The 16,129-nt window shown below is 25.9% G+C and overlaps 2 protein-coding genes across 4 annotated transcripts in view; both read right to left on the bottom strand.

Annotated features, from left to right (window-relative positions):
- The window catches only part of LOC126907232 (uncharacterized), a 17,176-nt gene extending 11,541 nt beyond the window's left edge, over positions 1-5,635 (bottom strand). The window contains exons 1-2 of the mRNA XM_050688346.1: positions 5,490-5,635; positions 2,906-2,916 (exon numbers count right to left, since the gene is read on the bottom strand). Coding sequence (XP_050544303.1) covers positions 2,906-2,916; positions 5,490-5,635 — 157 coding nt within the window. The remainder of the gene's footprint in view (positions 1-2,905; positions 2,917-5,489) is intronic.
- Positions 5,636-6,472: 837 nt separating this feature from the next.
- LOC126907526 (uncharacterized) lies at positions 6,473-11,576 on the bottom strand. Of its 3 annotated transcripts, XM_050688886.1 has the most exons (9): positions 11,457-11,576; positions 11,289-11,396; positions 8,720-8,824; positions 8,370-8,577; positions 8,100-8,301; positions 7,367-7,541; positions 7,050-7,262; positions 6,916-6,986; positions 6,473-6,740 (listed from the first exon to the last, which is right to left on the bottom strand). In XM_050688886.1, the coding sequence occupies exons 2-9, from the start codon at positions 11,383-11,385 to the stop codon at positions 6,564-6,566; spliced, it is 1,248 nt and encodes a 415-aa protein (XP_050544843.1). In that variant the 5' UTR covers positions 11,386-11,396; positions 11,457-11,576; the 3' UTR covers positions 6,473-6,563. The 3 variants fall into 3 exon arrangements, with proteins under 3 accessions (XP_050544843.1, XP_050544842.1, XP_050544844.1); XM_050688885.1 differs by having other exon boundaries at positions 6,916-7,262; XM_050688887.1 differs by having other exon boundaries at positions 6,650-6,757; positions 6,916-7,262.
- Between the last annotated feature and the right edge of the window lie 4,553 nt (positions 11,577-16,129).

Here is a 16,129-nt window from a genome sequence, read left to right as displayed (position 1 = left end):
GATCCACACAATTTTTTTATGAGAAATAATATTTTTTAATAAACTCTTTTTCATTCGACATACTTTATCTTAATCAGGATAGTAATAAGGAACCAGCAGATCAAGTAGCTTTTGGAATAAAACACCAATTTTTTTAAAATTAAACACTATCAAAGATTTGCATCGAAGCGTTTATTTTTGATAGTGATTTTAATCACTGTCAGATATCATTATACTTGATCCAACTATGCCATGTCACCACTGTGCCGCGACCCCCCTGTGCTGGGTTTTTTTAAACTTGTAATAAAAATACATAATGAACGAATATTATTTAACTCTTTGATTGACAATTCAAATTGGCCCCGAAACAAAAAAAAATTTCAAACAATAAATGGCCTTGGCTATCCAACGAGCATGAATTTTAAAATAAATTCTATGTAACCTATTATATGTATATAATATTATATGTATTATATTACTATGTAAACTATTTTTCACCAAAAAATATTACGACTAATTCTAAAATTCAATTCGAGGTTGGTATTTTTGCAATTGTTCAAAACTAAATTTCAAAATATCGTTTTTTTTTTTTTCTATTTTATGATATAAATTTTAAACTTGCAAGTTGAGCTATAATTGTGTTTTAAAGTTCAACATTTTTAAATTATACATTTTCATAAAAAACAACTTTAATGGATCAAAAAAATTAGTTAAAAATGATATTTTGAGTTTTGCAAGTATTTTTTTTAACATATTAAAAATCAATAACTAGAAAAAAAAAAATTTTAAATTAATTTCTTCATGTCGTTCTAATTAGTATTATTCTCAAAAAGGTGATAGAAAAAAATCTAATTTCAGCATAAAAATTTGGTTTAGTAAATTATATATTGATCTATAATCATTAAAAAGTTTTTTTTTTCACTGATTTGATTTTAATGTGTAATTTAGTATAATTGTCTGAATTTCTAAAATTTGATTGCATTTTTTTCCAATATTTGGGAATAAAAAGTTCAACAAGGTTGAGTAAAACCTTCCAAATTTGCATAAATTATTTTCTTATACGACTGAACTTTTTTAGAGGGTACTGTGTAAAAAATATTTAATAAAAATATCTACCTATAAAAATGAAGACCATTATAGTAATAATAATTATTATCAATAAAATAAGGATTCATCATTTGCAGCTAATATTATATAAAATTAAAAATATAACATAAAAAACTAAAGAATATTTAAATCAAAAGTTACAAAAATTACTAAAAAAAACTCGTGGATATGTATTCGGGAACAGTGTTACTGTTTTTACATCTAACTCCTTAATAAAAGGTTGGTCAAAATGACAAATAAATAATTACATATATTAACATTATCGTTACGACAATGATATATTTTCAGTTTTTATTTATAATAAATATTATTGGGCGTCCTCACTAAATCTTCGGAGCAAAACAGAATTTAATATAAACTCAAAAAATTACAAAAAAAAAAACGAATTAATCCAACCTGAATTTCAAACTCTTGACCTTAAACTTCTGAACGTGATCAGCATCTGTTGAATTTGAACTAATGGAATTAGATTCCATACAACGAACAAATGTGTCAATATAAACAACCAATACAACAAAAACAAATACAATTAATTATAATTAATTGTATTTAATGGAGTCTATTGATAATTACTCCATAACTTGCTCACATAAGAGATTCGGTTAATGTTTAAAACTAATACAATTGATGCAAATGATACTGCACCAGTCACAAAAAAAAACACGACACTGGTTCACCTCCAACGAAATAACTATATAAGGTCGATGAAGGTAAAAACGAATACATCACTAGCAAAACCACAACATCGTAGTCCATAAGGCACCAACCGCCGGCCAAGTTGTAATGGAAGACCAGCGGGGATACACACCACCGTCAATCATAGCACTAACACTACTATTGAGTATTCAATATGCTATTAATACCGACTGATGCAAAGATAATGACTACTACTTTTAACAGTTACCATTATCAACGCTAACAGTATAATGAAACTCCAACCGAAAAAAACTCCCTTATATACCCCATGGATCTTATAAGGATAACATGTTATTTTTAAGATATATGATATACCTCTTATAACCTTATCACTAAATGATTTTATCATCTTCTAGCCGATTATCACATTTTGACAGTTTACAAAAGTATAGCGTTGATAAATTGCGATTTTTTAGTAATTTTTTGTTGCTTTTTAAGTCAAATATTTTCAATATTTTTTAGTATTAAAATAATATTTTTTATATAATATAAATTTTAAATAATATTAGCCACAAGTGAACAATTCTTATCATATAATTATGGCGTTTTAACTAACTATGGAATTATTATATTAACCTGTGTTATCGCTTAGTTACTTAAACGATATTTATCTCCACGAAAATTATTTAAATTAACTTTAGAAATAACTCATTTATATTGCAATTTATTATTTCAAAATTCAATACCTAATATTGTTTAATCGGAACACTTAACCCTTATTTTTAGTAGGTTTCGGATTTTAAAGGTTCTATGGATTTGTATTCCAGAAACGGTTTCGGATTAATCATATTTAAAAGGATTCCGGTCTTAAAACTGATTTTTTTCGGTTCGGTTCTAATTCCTGATTTCAAGTCTTCAATTATAAATAATTTAATATAATTTTTATTCTACGAAATAATAAATATATTAAACTGATTAATAATCAGTGATTATATTATAATCCGTTTAATTATCAATGAATTATTTCCAAATTAATTTATAATATTTTAGTATTTTTATCAAATAGGTACCTACTAAAATAATTTTCAGTAGGAAAAAATATGCATAGAATAATTATTATTCTATGGATATTTTTTATTAACTACTGAATAAATGTGATAATTCATAAATAAAATATACTTACAACTTGTAAACCTAAAATATTCCAAGAACAGCTAAATTTTAAAATCATTCAGACAATTTAATAATACAATGTATGTAATTAATACATATTTTATAGTGTGTTCAATTGAATAAATATATTAAATCATTTATATATATATAAAAGTATGTCATTTATTATTATAATAATATTCAATCATTGATATACAGTGTAATTTATTAAGTATACTAACCCTATTTTTTCATAAAAATTCATACATTAAAATTTAATTTATTTTTAAAAACCATTATAAATGTAAATATTTTTGCAAAAAAAAATATTTCTAAGTTAAAATTGTTGGAATAACTTTTGAAAGTTATGTATGAACCTATTATTAATTTTTACAACTAAATCAAGAATAGTCTAAATTAAGATTTGACTGATATATAACCAGTATTATATTATTACTGCTTAGATTATTATAATTTTTAGTTGCAGGCGATCGGAGTGCACAAGGTAGAAGGATTCTCACGTTATGATTATAAGAAGTAATTAGATTTTTGACATACGCTCCTCAATTTTCTAAATTTTCAGATGCTATTGTGTCAAAAAGTAATTATACAAAACTGGTTATTAACTAACATTTTATTTCAACCATTTTCCATCTTAAGTAAAAAATACAAATATCTTTCCATTTAAATTTGAATATACCTTTGTGGTTATTTTTTCTTGGAATATTTTTACTAGAATATTATTTCTTAATTTTTACAATGGTTTATAAAATGATATGCAATTTTGATCTATAAATTTTTATAAAAATATCATTATTTAACAAAAATGGGGATTATTTTGCATAACAAATCACTCCGTATAATAATACACCGTATATAACAAACCTGTACAGTAATAAACATAAAAAAAAAATTATAAATTTTATTTTAAAAATTTTATTTTTTATTATAATAATATCATGTCATCATAATTTATACATTACACTAATCTGGCTATTAAATCATTAGAAAACGGTATAAATATTCTATTAAACTTATTTTCAATAAAAACGTTATTTCATATTCTTATATTCCTTTTTTTTTAATTATTAAATAAATATTAATTATGAAAATGTATTTATTGTAAGCAACTTAACAAAATTAATGAAATAAAAACCATAAATTCCGAATATATCAAGTCTCATTTTTCATGTAACCAAATTTTGGTACTATTTACTATAAAAATTATTTCATTCATTTTAATCAGTAATTTTTATAAAAATTATAGTTGTTCAATTTAGATGTCAGTACAAAATATATGGTAGTTAATCTTCAATAATTATTATATTTTAACTTCTTTTAAAATCATACAAAATAAAGGTTTAAAAAAATTGATTAAATATAGTGTGATGTCAGGTTACCATTATTGTGAGAATTTATTATAACAAAATACAGACAACACATCCGCTTTTAGAGACTGACGAATAAACAATTAACTATTATTGCTAAATTGCCAATAATTTAAATTATTATAAAAACCCAAAAGATCTGCTTATCTTGGTCAGTCGACTCTAGTGCCTTGTGTCATTCATCAGCCTCAGTACTCGGTTGTCGCTGTTCGGCTTACTGTTTAAATTAAAGTCTTTGTTTTTCCTTTTTTTCCTTTTTTACCTACTTACTCTCGTACTCAACATTTCAGAGTACTTGTGTCTTGCACTTCGTCTGCACCTCATACCTAAGTGTTACCCTTATTCCCTTCTTATAACAACGGCTTTTCGAAACCCACAGCTAACCCGGAGTGACAGCCGAACATGGCGACTGCTGTATGATTACATGCACATGAATACCCAGTCAGCAGACTCAATATCAACGCCGTAAATACATACACATCATCTTCATTATCATAGTTCTCTTTACTTTTACTTTTGTGTTACGACAATAGTGTTCAGGTATTAAAATTTTTATCTGTCGAATATTAATTACTTTTTAACAAACAAAATAAAATTCGTTATTTAATAACAAAAATTTCAAAAAAATTTTAAACAAAAAATATTTTCTAAATATGTAACGTAACAAAAAATTATTTCTTCATTTTTTTGTATACGTGTAAGTAGGGTAAAAATGGGGAAACTGCTGAATGACACCAACCGCTCTGGTTGTGATGAAGGGGCGTTGTCTGAGAGGGAGTAGTATATCCTTTTTTTTATTTCACCGCCGGCGTTGTTGTGGAACTGCCGTTAGGAATCACTTTAGAGCGACCCACGCCATCTATATAATTTAAAACGTGTTGTAACCTCCCCCGTTAGCCGAATCCTAGAGTGAGATCCATTACCCAGGTTGCAATGCATGGAAATGGGGGCAGGACAAATATAAAAGAAGAACAAAGAAACACAATACAAAATTCTTACGGTGCCGGAAGAAACCAACGCCGCAAGTAATTCTGCCTAGGGCCTTGGGTCAGTCTCTACCTGAGGCGATCCGCTTCTTCCTTTCAGCTCATTACCGATTTAGTGAACGCCTGAACGAGAGACCTCCTCTCCTGGCTTCTCAACATGAGGTCCGCCATGGACCTCACACCGAATCTGGACCCTATTTGAGATTCAAAAGAGTCCCGCTCAAGGGACTATGCCTCGCACCGGAAGAGCTTATGCAGTGCATTATCCGCTTCTTCCAGGCAATCTCGACAGTGGTCGACTTGCGACAAGGCTGCTTTACAAATACCGTTAAGGTATTCGTTGAAGCAGTCATGGTTAGACATCACTTGGGTCAGATGGTACGTCATTTCCCCATAAGTCCGGCCAATCTACCTGTCGAGCTAGCTGGGTCAGATAAGAGACCTCGGCAAGTCGTTGATTCAGATCCGTAACGGGCGGCGTCCCGCAAGGGTCTGTTTTCAGGACTCTGCTGTGGAACATCACTCACGACGCGGTATATCCATCCTGCTTAAGGATTCCATGACTTATCTGGGCCTAGTCGTAGACTAAAGTCTAAAGTGGGCCCAGAAAGTCATGAATAGTAGGCGGGACTCATGCATAATCTGTGAGGACCGAGGAAGTAGTAGCCCAGACTATAAGTCAGAGTCTTATACGCATTCACTGAATCCGTCTTGAAAAAGGAGGAAGCGAAATGCCTGAGACAGAGGCAGTCATGCCGCCCCCTCGAGTTTGTCTTGTCCGGTGGTCGGTAGATAGGACAGGTCAAGGGGTACAGCACGGCGAGACACGTCGGCGACTATGTAAACTAGTTCAAGTAGTAATTTTTGTTACTTATAACAAAGTTATAAGTTTTAGACTACAAGGAACTTTCAGCAGCAACAAATATATACTTTTCTAAATCAACTTTTCGCGATGTTTTCAAATCTGCAATTAGACTTTTTCTATCACTTCTAATTTTATTAATTACATATAAAATAATAATTAAAAGAAAAAAAATTGTATGACCTAAATGTAAAGACATTATGTATAGAAACTGTATACAATAATGGTTACGTTAGTCAATGTTAGACAATTAATAATTTTTAAGATTTAAAGTATTATTACGAATTATTTTACAAGAAAAATTTCTTTTATATACATATATATAAATTATAAATAATTATTACAATTATTTATTGCTTATATTAAAACAATAACTTATTATTATTATAAACATTAATGAAAAATATAAGAAAATTCATTATGATAGATTATTAGATGGTTTAAATTTTTTATTTAATTCCAGTTAGCAATTCTGAAAATTCTGTCATCGGTACTTTTTCTATAGTTTAAAAACTGTTCGTCATTCAAAATGTTAGCAAGTGTTATTAACATTGTTAGAAATTCTTCCTTTGTTAGCTTAAATTGTTCGCTAAAGTGACACAAAAATACTTCAAATTTATTGCTTATTCTCTAAAAAAAATTTTCATCTAATTAATTTATATTATATAGTGTTTATCATTTATTTTTCGTTTNTTATTGCTTATTCTCTAAAAAAAATTTTCATCTAATTAATTTATATTATATAGTGTTTATCATTTATTTTTCGTTTATATTAATTTCAATTAATATATATATATTCATTTACTTTGTTTGAAACAAAATCTTCATACGGGACTTTAATATGTTGCCAATCTTCTAAATTACCATGATTATAATCTTGATAAATAAAATGAAAAACTGGATTATTGACATGAACATAAAATAGAGCCAAATATTGACCTTTTTCATTCATCGAGTACAAAGCTCTATAATTGTCAACCAAGTTTCTACGTTCAGTTACACTAATAGGTGAAAGATAAGGAGCATCTATATAAATTAAGGCATGGTCTTCTATTTTATCTGTGGAGTAAGTTAACCACTCAATATATCTCTCACTAGAATCCATTTCAAAAATATAACTTTTTTTTGCATTGGTCGATGCAGGAAAATAACCTAAAAGTTATATATTAGTTATTTATTTGAAGTAAAGAATATTTTTTTTATGATTTATGTTTAACGTTATCTTTCATAATCTATAATTGAAAGAAAAAATTTACCTGTATGTGGACTCAAATTATCACTCATAACAGTTATAACTCTAGCAATTGAATAACCTGGATCTAATAGCAAAACTCCTTTACGTCCGAAAATTTCAATTTTTAAAGAAACCAAGACATGTTTTATAATTGTTAATAACGGATTTGGAATATCACTAATGTATTTTTCAATATTCTGTAAAAATTTCCAAACGTCAATAAAAGTATTAAAAAATTATTTTTTATTTCTACGGCAATGATTTTTATGAAGATAAAGTACTACCCTAAGAATCATTATTTCACAATTAATTATAACTAATTACAATTATATTTGTAATTAGTATATTGTAATATACTATATGGTGTTAATAAACTATAATACTTCTTAACTAACAAACTTCTATTATCAAAAAAAATTTAAAAAGGTAAATTGTTTATGATAAATTCACACGTGCTTTTAAAGATGTGCAGTTGAAGTAGTGTGAGAAAAAACCTTAACAACAATATTTAAATTTCATGATTGCACATTTTAATGTGGTTAATAGCGTGTTACAAATTTCATAGAAACTATTGAAAAAATATTTAATTATAGTATTTTTAGTCCACTGGCAGAGTTATGTTATATGTTGACTTGTTGGTTTTAACCATGGTTTTATGAACTTATTGTCTATTTGAAATTTTCTAACCTAATAACTTACAGATGAATAAATAATTATTTATTAAAAACCTATTAATCTGAAACAAAATAACATACTTTACAATTTCTATCACATGACACTAAGTATAAACATTCACGAATTCCGGGAAAAAATTCATCAAGTTTTGCTAATTTTCCAATTAACAATAATGATAGTCCAACACAATTATTTGCATTATCATTTAACATTGGTTCATATTCTCTGAAAAATTTATCGAATGACTGATCTTCCATTTTACTTTTATAGTGATTGTAAAACCTAAAAAATTTGATAAATAAACCCAACATGTTTTAATATCACAAATTAATGGCGAAGTATAAAGTTACCAAATAAAATTTGTTACTGAATCAATATTTTTCGATTTTAACAATATCTGTAATTCATTTTCCAATTTTCTTACTAGCTCTTCGTATTCTTCTAAGGAGTAAATTGTAAAGACTGGTTTTGAGATACCCCATGTTGGTAAAGGCAATGGATGGTCATCAAACCATTCTGCTTCTGAGCAATTGTTTAACCAAAACGAAAATACTTTATCTAAATAAAATATAATATTTGGTTCTTACTTGTTTTAAAAATTTATTTATGTACGAATTACTATAAAATACAGACATATTAATTTATTATATGTCATACATTCTATAGTTCAAATGATTATACTATTAAGTATATTAATTACTTTGTTTAGAAGCATATGAAACTTCATCAACTGGACATATTTCACAAACAAACCAACATATGAAAAAGAAGAGACCTAATGGTAAACAGTGTTGCGGCATTATTTCTAAAAAATAACATAGTAAAAAATAAAAACAAAATTATTTTATCAAAAATATTCAATTAGATTTTTAAATAATTGTATTATATTTACATATAGTGGTGCGAATTTAATAATTACCGTGATTATAAGTCTCATTTTATTACAGCGATTTATAAAATGAGAAATTAATATGAATATAAAATAAAAGATATAACAATTATAAAATAATCAATGATCTTGTCTTGTGAATACGGTTTGAGTTATATGTAAAGGTGAGGTTCTATTCTCTACTACCGTGATCAAGAGTATTTATTTTTAACCCGGTTTGAAAGTAAATGGCGTAAGGGGTTATACTTAATAACACAACTTGAAATTAAGTAAGACACATTGCAGTTATGGTCTGAACTTTGTATTATGATTTTAATGACAAATAAATAATAGGATAACTCGAATTTAATAAAACTGTACTAAATTAGTATAAAATCGTTAGTGAAATTTCTATTACATATTACAATATTTTTTAATAGAAGATCTTTATTATTTGAAAATATCAATCAGTACAAATTTTTTAATGTAATGCTCAAAATTTAACAGGTAAATTACAATGAATTATTTAAAGTAAAATACCAATTTAATGGGATATTTATGGTTTTATTTAGTGTAAAATCATAAACAAGATCAAACAACAAATTTGTTTAAACGAATATTACTTATTTTTTATTGTAAATTAAATATTGATTTTATATATTGTATTTTTTTAAATGAAATCTATTATATTGTTATTTTATATGCCCTTCTAATATTTTTAGAGCATTCAAGTTTGGGCCCTTCATATAATCAATACATATTAAAATAACATATTAATAAAAACAAAATCCAGTTCCAACAAACTTCTAGTATTAAGATTTTTTGTCCTATGTTTTTATCCTAAAAATGTAATAAATATATATATATATTATATTATACATTATATAAAGTTATAATTTTAATTTAATTTATATTTTAGCTTCGATGCGAAAATGAAAAGGTATTCAATTTACTATGATGTGTTTTTTTTTATTTATTTTTTTGTGTTTGTTACCACTTTTTCTCAGCTCTCACCAAATCGATTTCTTTCAACGATACGTTGAAAGATCACAAATTGTATCCAGTTAAAGACTTTACCCTCAAAAATTGAAAAAATTTCAATAGTTCCCATAAATAGGGAAAATCTCCAAAAAAATTACAAATTTAAAAATCACTAATTTTCGAAATTTTTTTACTTAAAACTGCCATAACTTTAATCAAAACGACCAAATAGCGTTTTTTATGATAGTGATTTTAATCACTGTCAGATATCATTGTACTAGACCCAACTATGCCACATCACCACTGTGCCGAGACCCACCTATGCTGGGTTTTTTTATTCACACGCACAAAGGGATTAAAATAAATATCACAAAACTAATTGATGACAAACTTATATTGGTATATCAATGTTACTTTATATGTATATAGATAAATCTCAAAGTACTGAGGTGTCCGAATGACAAAAACAAAGTAATAACAAAATAACATGTAAGGACATTGATGGAGTTAATACGTAATCCAAAAGACAGCAAAACAAACATAACGGTCAGTTTGACCGTCGGAACGAAACAGAACGTTATTGATAATCGACGGTCGCCTTGGCTTCGGTGAAGTACTGAGAACACACCATAGTCACCGATTGTCATTTTATAGGCGGATGGCTGATATTGAGAGAGACATGTGTGATCGCCCACCAAGAGCAGGGCGCAGCAGTACGGTGTCAAATAATTATTATATATATATAAATGATTATATTATGATAGTCTAATTACCTATGAAGAATTTCTAAATTAATTTTTATTTATTAGTAAATTTTCTTATTAAATACCTATTGAAATAATTTTATGAACATTTTTAATTTATTACTAAATAAGATACTTATTTGATAATTCATCAATAATATATACTTACAAATTGTAAGCTAAAAATATTTTAAGAATATTTACAACTAAATTTTAAAATGAAAAAAAATGTTTATACATAATTAGTACATGAAAATAAGGCACATGCTTCAATACGACCAGTTGATTAAATACAAAAATATATATTAAATACTTTAATATTAAAATTCAACGATAAGTAACTCGTAAACACTTTGTAAATATGCTATTAAAAAAAATACCTATAAAAAAATTATACTAATCTTACAATTATTATGAACTAAAGACTGATTCTTATTTTTAAAAATTCATTACTAATATACACACAATTTAAAATGAAACTTTAAATTCTTATAGAAAACCTTATAGAAAAAAATCAGTTCCTTTTTTTAATATAATTTTTGAATGTAATCTAATACTCATAATAACAACTATAATAATTAGTAAGCTCGAAGACGGTAGTAGTTTTAGTAAAAACTACAAAACAATTATAGTTGTTCGATTTTAGTTAGTATAAAGATGCTATATAAATACCATACCCAACTGAAAAATTCCTAAATATCTCCAAAGGATAATTCCACTTTTATAAACATCGAAAACATAAAAAGTTCTGCCTTCATCGACTGCGATCCTCATTTTCCTATCTTCTGAACATAATTACAAATAATTCATTATAACTTATATATTTCAATTTATCAATTATTTACTATTTTTAAGTATACAGAGTAATTTTTTAACACTAGTAACTTGATTTTTCTTGAAATCATAACTTTTTTGTGAATTTTTTTTGGCTATTATTAGTTACATATGTATATCCATTTATCTGATATAACTGGTCGATAACAACTTTTGAACTAGTATTTAAAAGTTATTAACATTTTTATACCAATGCGGTAGGTCAATTGAGGCCAATAAATGTCTAGTGATAAAAATAGTAGTACTCACTCATGACCTCCAATCGTTACTTTAAATTATAAATAACATCTGAAATACTGATTCAAAAGTTTATCGACCAGTCATTTTCTTAATTAGATCATTTTATTTCTTATAAGTTGGTTACATATGAATGTTGCCATTAAAAAAAATAAAGTTGACACTCTTATAAGACATAAGGGATGAGCATAAAACATATTTTGTAACAGGTAAATGGAGATACATATAATAATATAATTTTAATCTTAATATAATTATCATTTTAAGAGAAATCGATTATCTAATATTAATCGACTCGTATACAACAAGTTTATAAGTTTTTATAATTTCTCTTTAATTACAATACTAAATTAGTCAATGAAACTTGTAATCAGGAGTTTATGTTGCTTTTGGAATTATTCAATAACTCCTTCTTAAAATTAAACATATCTATATATTTGCATAGAAGATTTTTTTATGATAGTGGAATCATTGTTTAACATCATTTATACTTGTCCCTATTGTGTTTTTTTCATTTTTTATCTAATTTATAATGTAAATCAAATTAATTCACTATCTATAAAATATATAAAATAGTAAATATATTAAAATAATATTTCTCACTAAATAAAGCTATTGATCAATGTGAATTCATTCTCACATCATTTTTTAAATTTACAAATTTAAATACAATTTAATAAAAAAGATGCAAAATAATTATACAACGAAATTGTAATATAAATTATGTTTTGCATATTATAATTTATTAAATATAGGCTTATTTACAAATAAAATAATGCTGACTATTTTGATTTATTGACATCCAGGACATCATCATTTCGACAAAGTGATTAAGAATCAACGTATAATGGCACCGGGTGGTCGTCGATTGTGTGGTACTTGCTGGACTTTGCACCGTGGCGAATAGCTTGCGGTGTTGGTCAGTCAAACCAACCCGTTATCCAATCCGTTGTTGGGCAACGGCTGTCAAAGGTGGCGCGGGTCGCAGGTCTCCTTGTATTACGAAACGACGCATGACCGTGCCATAGTTACTAAAAATAAGATAAATTTTGCTAGATTGGTCATTTACAAAAATTATTTTTGTAATTGTTTCTACTAGAGGAAAATTTCCCACTTCAACCCAGTCCATCATAGCACAGAGGCCCCTTTCAAATAGGCACCGAGCCCTGCAAAACCTAGCATCGACACAAATCATATGCTTTTACCGTGCCAATCACAAATATTTGTACTTGAATTTGCTTTCTGATATCATTCTATTGTTATATCTTTTAATTTGACCTGCCCTTAGACAATATAAAATAATATACTAGTAATAAAATTTTGTATTCAAATAATATAAATATTATAAAACAGTATTTAAGGCGTTTCAAGAGTAGTGTAATAAAAAACATTCAAGCATATTAAATTGTCTAACCTATATACGGAAAGAAATTCAATCAACTAATTCAGAGCACAGGGTCAATGTGAAAAAAAATGTTGGAAAATTTCATTTTTACACTTCCTAAAAATATTTTTATATCACAATATGTTTTAGACATTAATCCGTAAATTGAAGATAAAGGTTTAAGCTCTTACAACCCCCAAACAAACTACGCTAATACGCTGTATTCCAATCATTTACTCATTTCATCCGGTAATACAATGTACCAGCAGGTATTTAATACTATAGTACAAGAATATTAAACATTTCCAAAATCAACATTTTCTTAAATAAAAGAAATCCTTAAAAATATTTTTACAACCATCATAGAATAACGTTTTTAAAGATTAGTACTTTATATTTTTTTTTAAATTACTGAAAAAATGAATTGGTTTTAATTCTTATTTTCATCAATACAATACTGGCAAATTGTGATTTAAAATATTTAAGTTTAGTTTTATATAAGCAATTTCAATAAAAATTAAACAAAATCACTTATTTCTTTTAAATTTTGTCAATAACTCAAGAACTAATATTTATTAGACTGAAAAAATGAAAAATGGCTAAACGACATTAATACAAAAAGTTAGGAATATTATAATGGGCTAGTCCAAAAAGAATCTGAATGAATTTTAATATGTATTAGTACATATTTCATACAATAAGAAGTTCATACATTCTAATGATTATGTGTATTGATATGATTGAGCTGCCGATTTTCCAAATCGTTTAATAAACAATTTCAGGACTGATGAATCATGCCTTGTAAATGCATGTAGTATATGTTATTCCTATACCAGATACAATTATACTCGCTACTATACACACAAAGGAAATAATAAAATACTTTTAATGAGTCATTGAGTTCCGGAGTGCATAATCATTAAAGTATCATACTTTTTTTAAATTTAAAATGGTGACAAACAATAATAATACCAGTTTACATAACATAAATTTGAAATATATAATTCTAAATGATTTTTATCGGCGTATGATATTCTATATTTTTTTGTTGATTTTTAAGTATATTGGTAATATCATCTCAATTATAGCTTAAAAAAGAAATTTCATTCTACTAAAGTAAACATAAATAATGTCTAAACTTAAATCATGTTGCTAATATACTCAATAATTCCATAGTAATTATTTAAAATTAGTAAAAGTTTTTTCCTTTTATGTAGAAAAGACATTCTTGACCCAAAGTATAGATACATAAATATAGATTTTAATTGATGTACACCCAATTTAATGAATTATTGAATAATGAATAAAATACTAAAATCTAATTTATTTGATTTTTTTACTGTACACTAGAAAAACTGATAAATATATTTTATTAACTACCATAGTTTAAAAAAATTAAATTTATCGATTTGTCGTATATAAAAAATTTTTGTTTTGTAAAATTTTGATAGGTAATTTGTAAGATACTTTAAATTGTAGGATAAAATTACTGCTTCTTTCAAATTATTTCTACATATATTTAAATTACTTAAACTGTAAAACTTTAGAAAGGCCACATTAAATTATAAACAAATGTTTTTATGTCAAAAATATATAAAAATAACAAGTATTGATCACTTGGACAACTCTTTGAATAACTTTTAAACTGAACCAGCAAAAGTAACACATTTATGGAACTATATATGTTATATTAAATAATGGAGTAATATATTTTCCAACATAATTCGCACACACTTAAAAATTAATAAAGTTCATCATTTAATTCCAATGAACTCACCACATAAATTATTTTTTCAAATAACTTTAATAATTTTAAATGATTGTACCATAGAATTGTTCATTCTAGCTTTACTGGTTTATAAAATCAATTAAATTATTGAAATTGACCTAAACGCATATGCCACATAATAAAAAAATTTTAACATTTATCTAAATAAGAAATTTGTGCTTAAAAAATGCAGACAAATGTTAATTCGAATTTTTATCTACAGTATTTATGTTATACCAGGCAATCTATTAATTATAATAACAGTTAGATTTCTAAAAATTACTTATTTATATCACTATTATCAATAGTGATATAAATGGACTCGGTTGTCGTTGCTTGTGTAATTTTTTATTATAAACTCCATTTATTGCTAAGAAAAACGCTCATTACAACCAGTATTTTTTAACTTAAGACATGAAAATTATCATACTCATCTATAATTATTCCAAAGGTACCATGAAAATGTTGTTGAAATCCATTGGTTTTTGACAGAGTTATGAGCTTTTATTTATTTTTAGTCCACGCACAGTTTTTATTAGGATACGATTTTATATCTGCACGTTGTAATATATTGTATATTTTATGATACTCATTTATAAAATGTATTTTAAAATTATATTTTAAATAACTTTTTGTTAAATAATTAGTAGTCGATTTTAAACCTGTTTTTATTAATCAGTCAATTATAATTTTTCCCAATTTATTATAAATTATATACAACTGTTATTTATCGGGGGCTTCCCATTTTTACCAAATATCCTTCCATAAATATAGCACTGAATATCAGTACGTTAATAAATGAAAAATTCAAGAATATTTTGGAAATAAATCTATATATTTGATGTGATTCAACAAATTGCATTAATTGCTTTAAACGAAAGAACTACCACATCGAATGAGACTACCAAAAGATTTATCAACACATGCTGTAGGTAACTTATTTCAATTATGATCTCAGTTGATGTAAAACATAGTTTGCGTATGTACAAAATCTTACTATCTTCTAATTAAAAAACTAGCGTTTTATGTACAAAATAATACATTTTAAAATCTGTATGACAATATAACACATGTGTTTTTTTTTTTTTATCTAAAATTTGTATTCAAATAAAAAGTTTTAAAGAACCTATTTTATAAAAGATTTAATATACTGTATTATTCTCTATTCTAAATATTTAAAATTATTTATGATCTATACATAAGTATCTTTTATTAAAGTAATTTAATTTTCAGAACAATTTTATTAAGGGAAATCAATTTTTAAGGTTTTTACTGTTACGACATCTGAGCCCCAA

This window comes from Daktulosphaira vitifoliae, unplaced genomic scaffold (genome assembly GCF_025091365.1).
Source record: "Daktulosphaira vitifoliae isolate Bord-2020 unplaced genomic scaffold, ASM2509136v1 Scaffold_5, whole genome shotgun sequence".
NCBI classification, from domain to species: domain Eukaryota; kingdom Metazoa; phylum Arthropoda; class Insecta; order Hemiptera; family Phylloxeridae; genus Daktulosphaira; species Daktulosphaira vitifoliae.
Note: the sequence above shows the minus strand (reverse complement) of the source record. Positions and strands in the feature narration are given on the sequence as shown.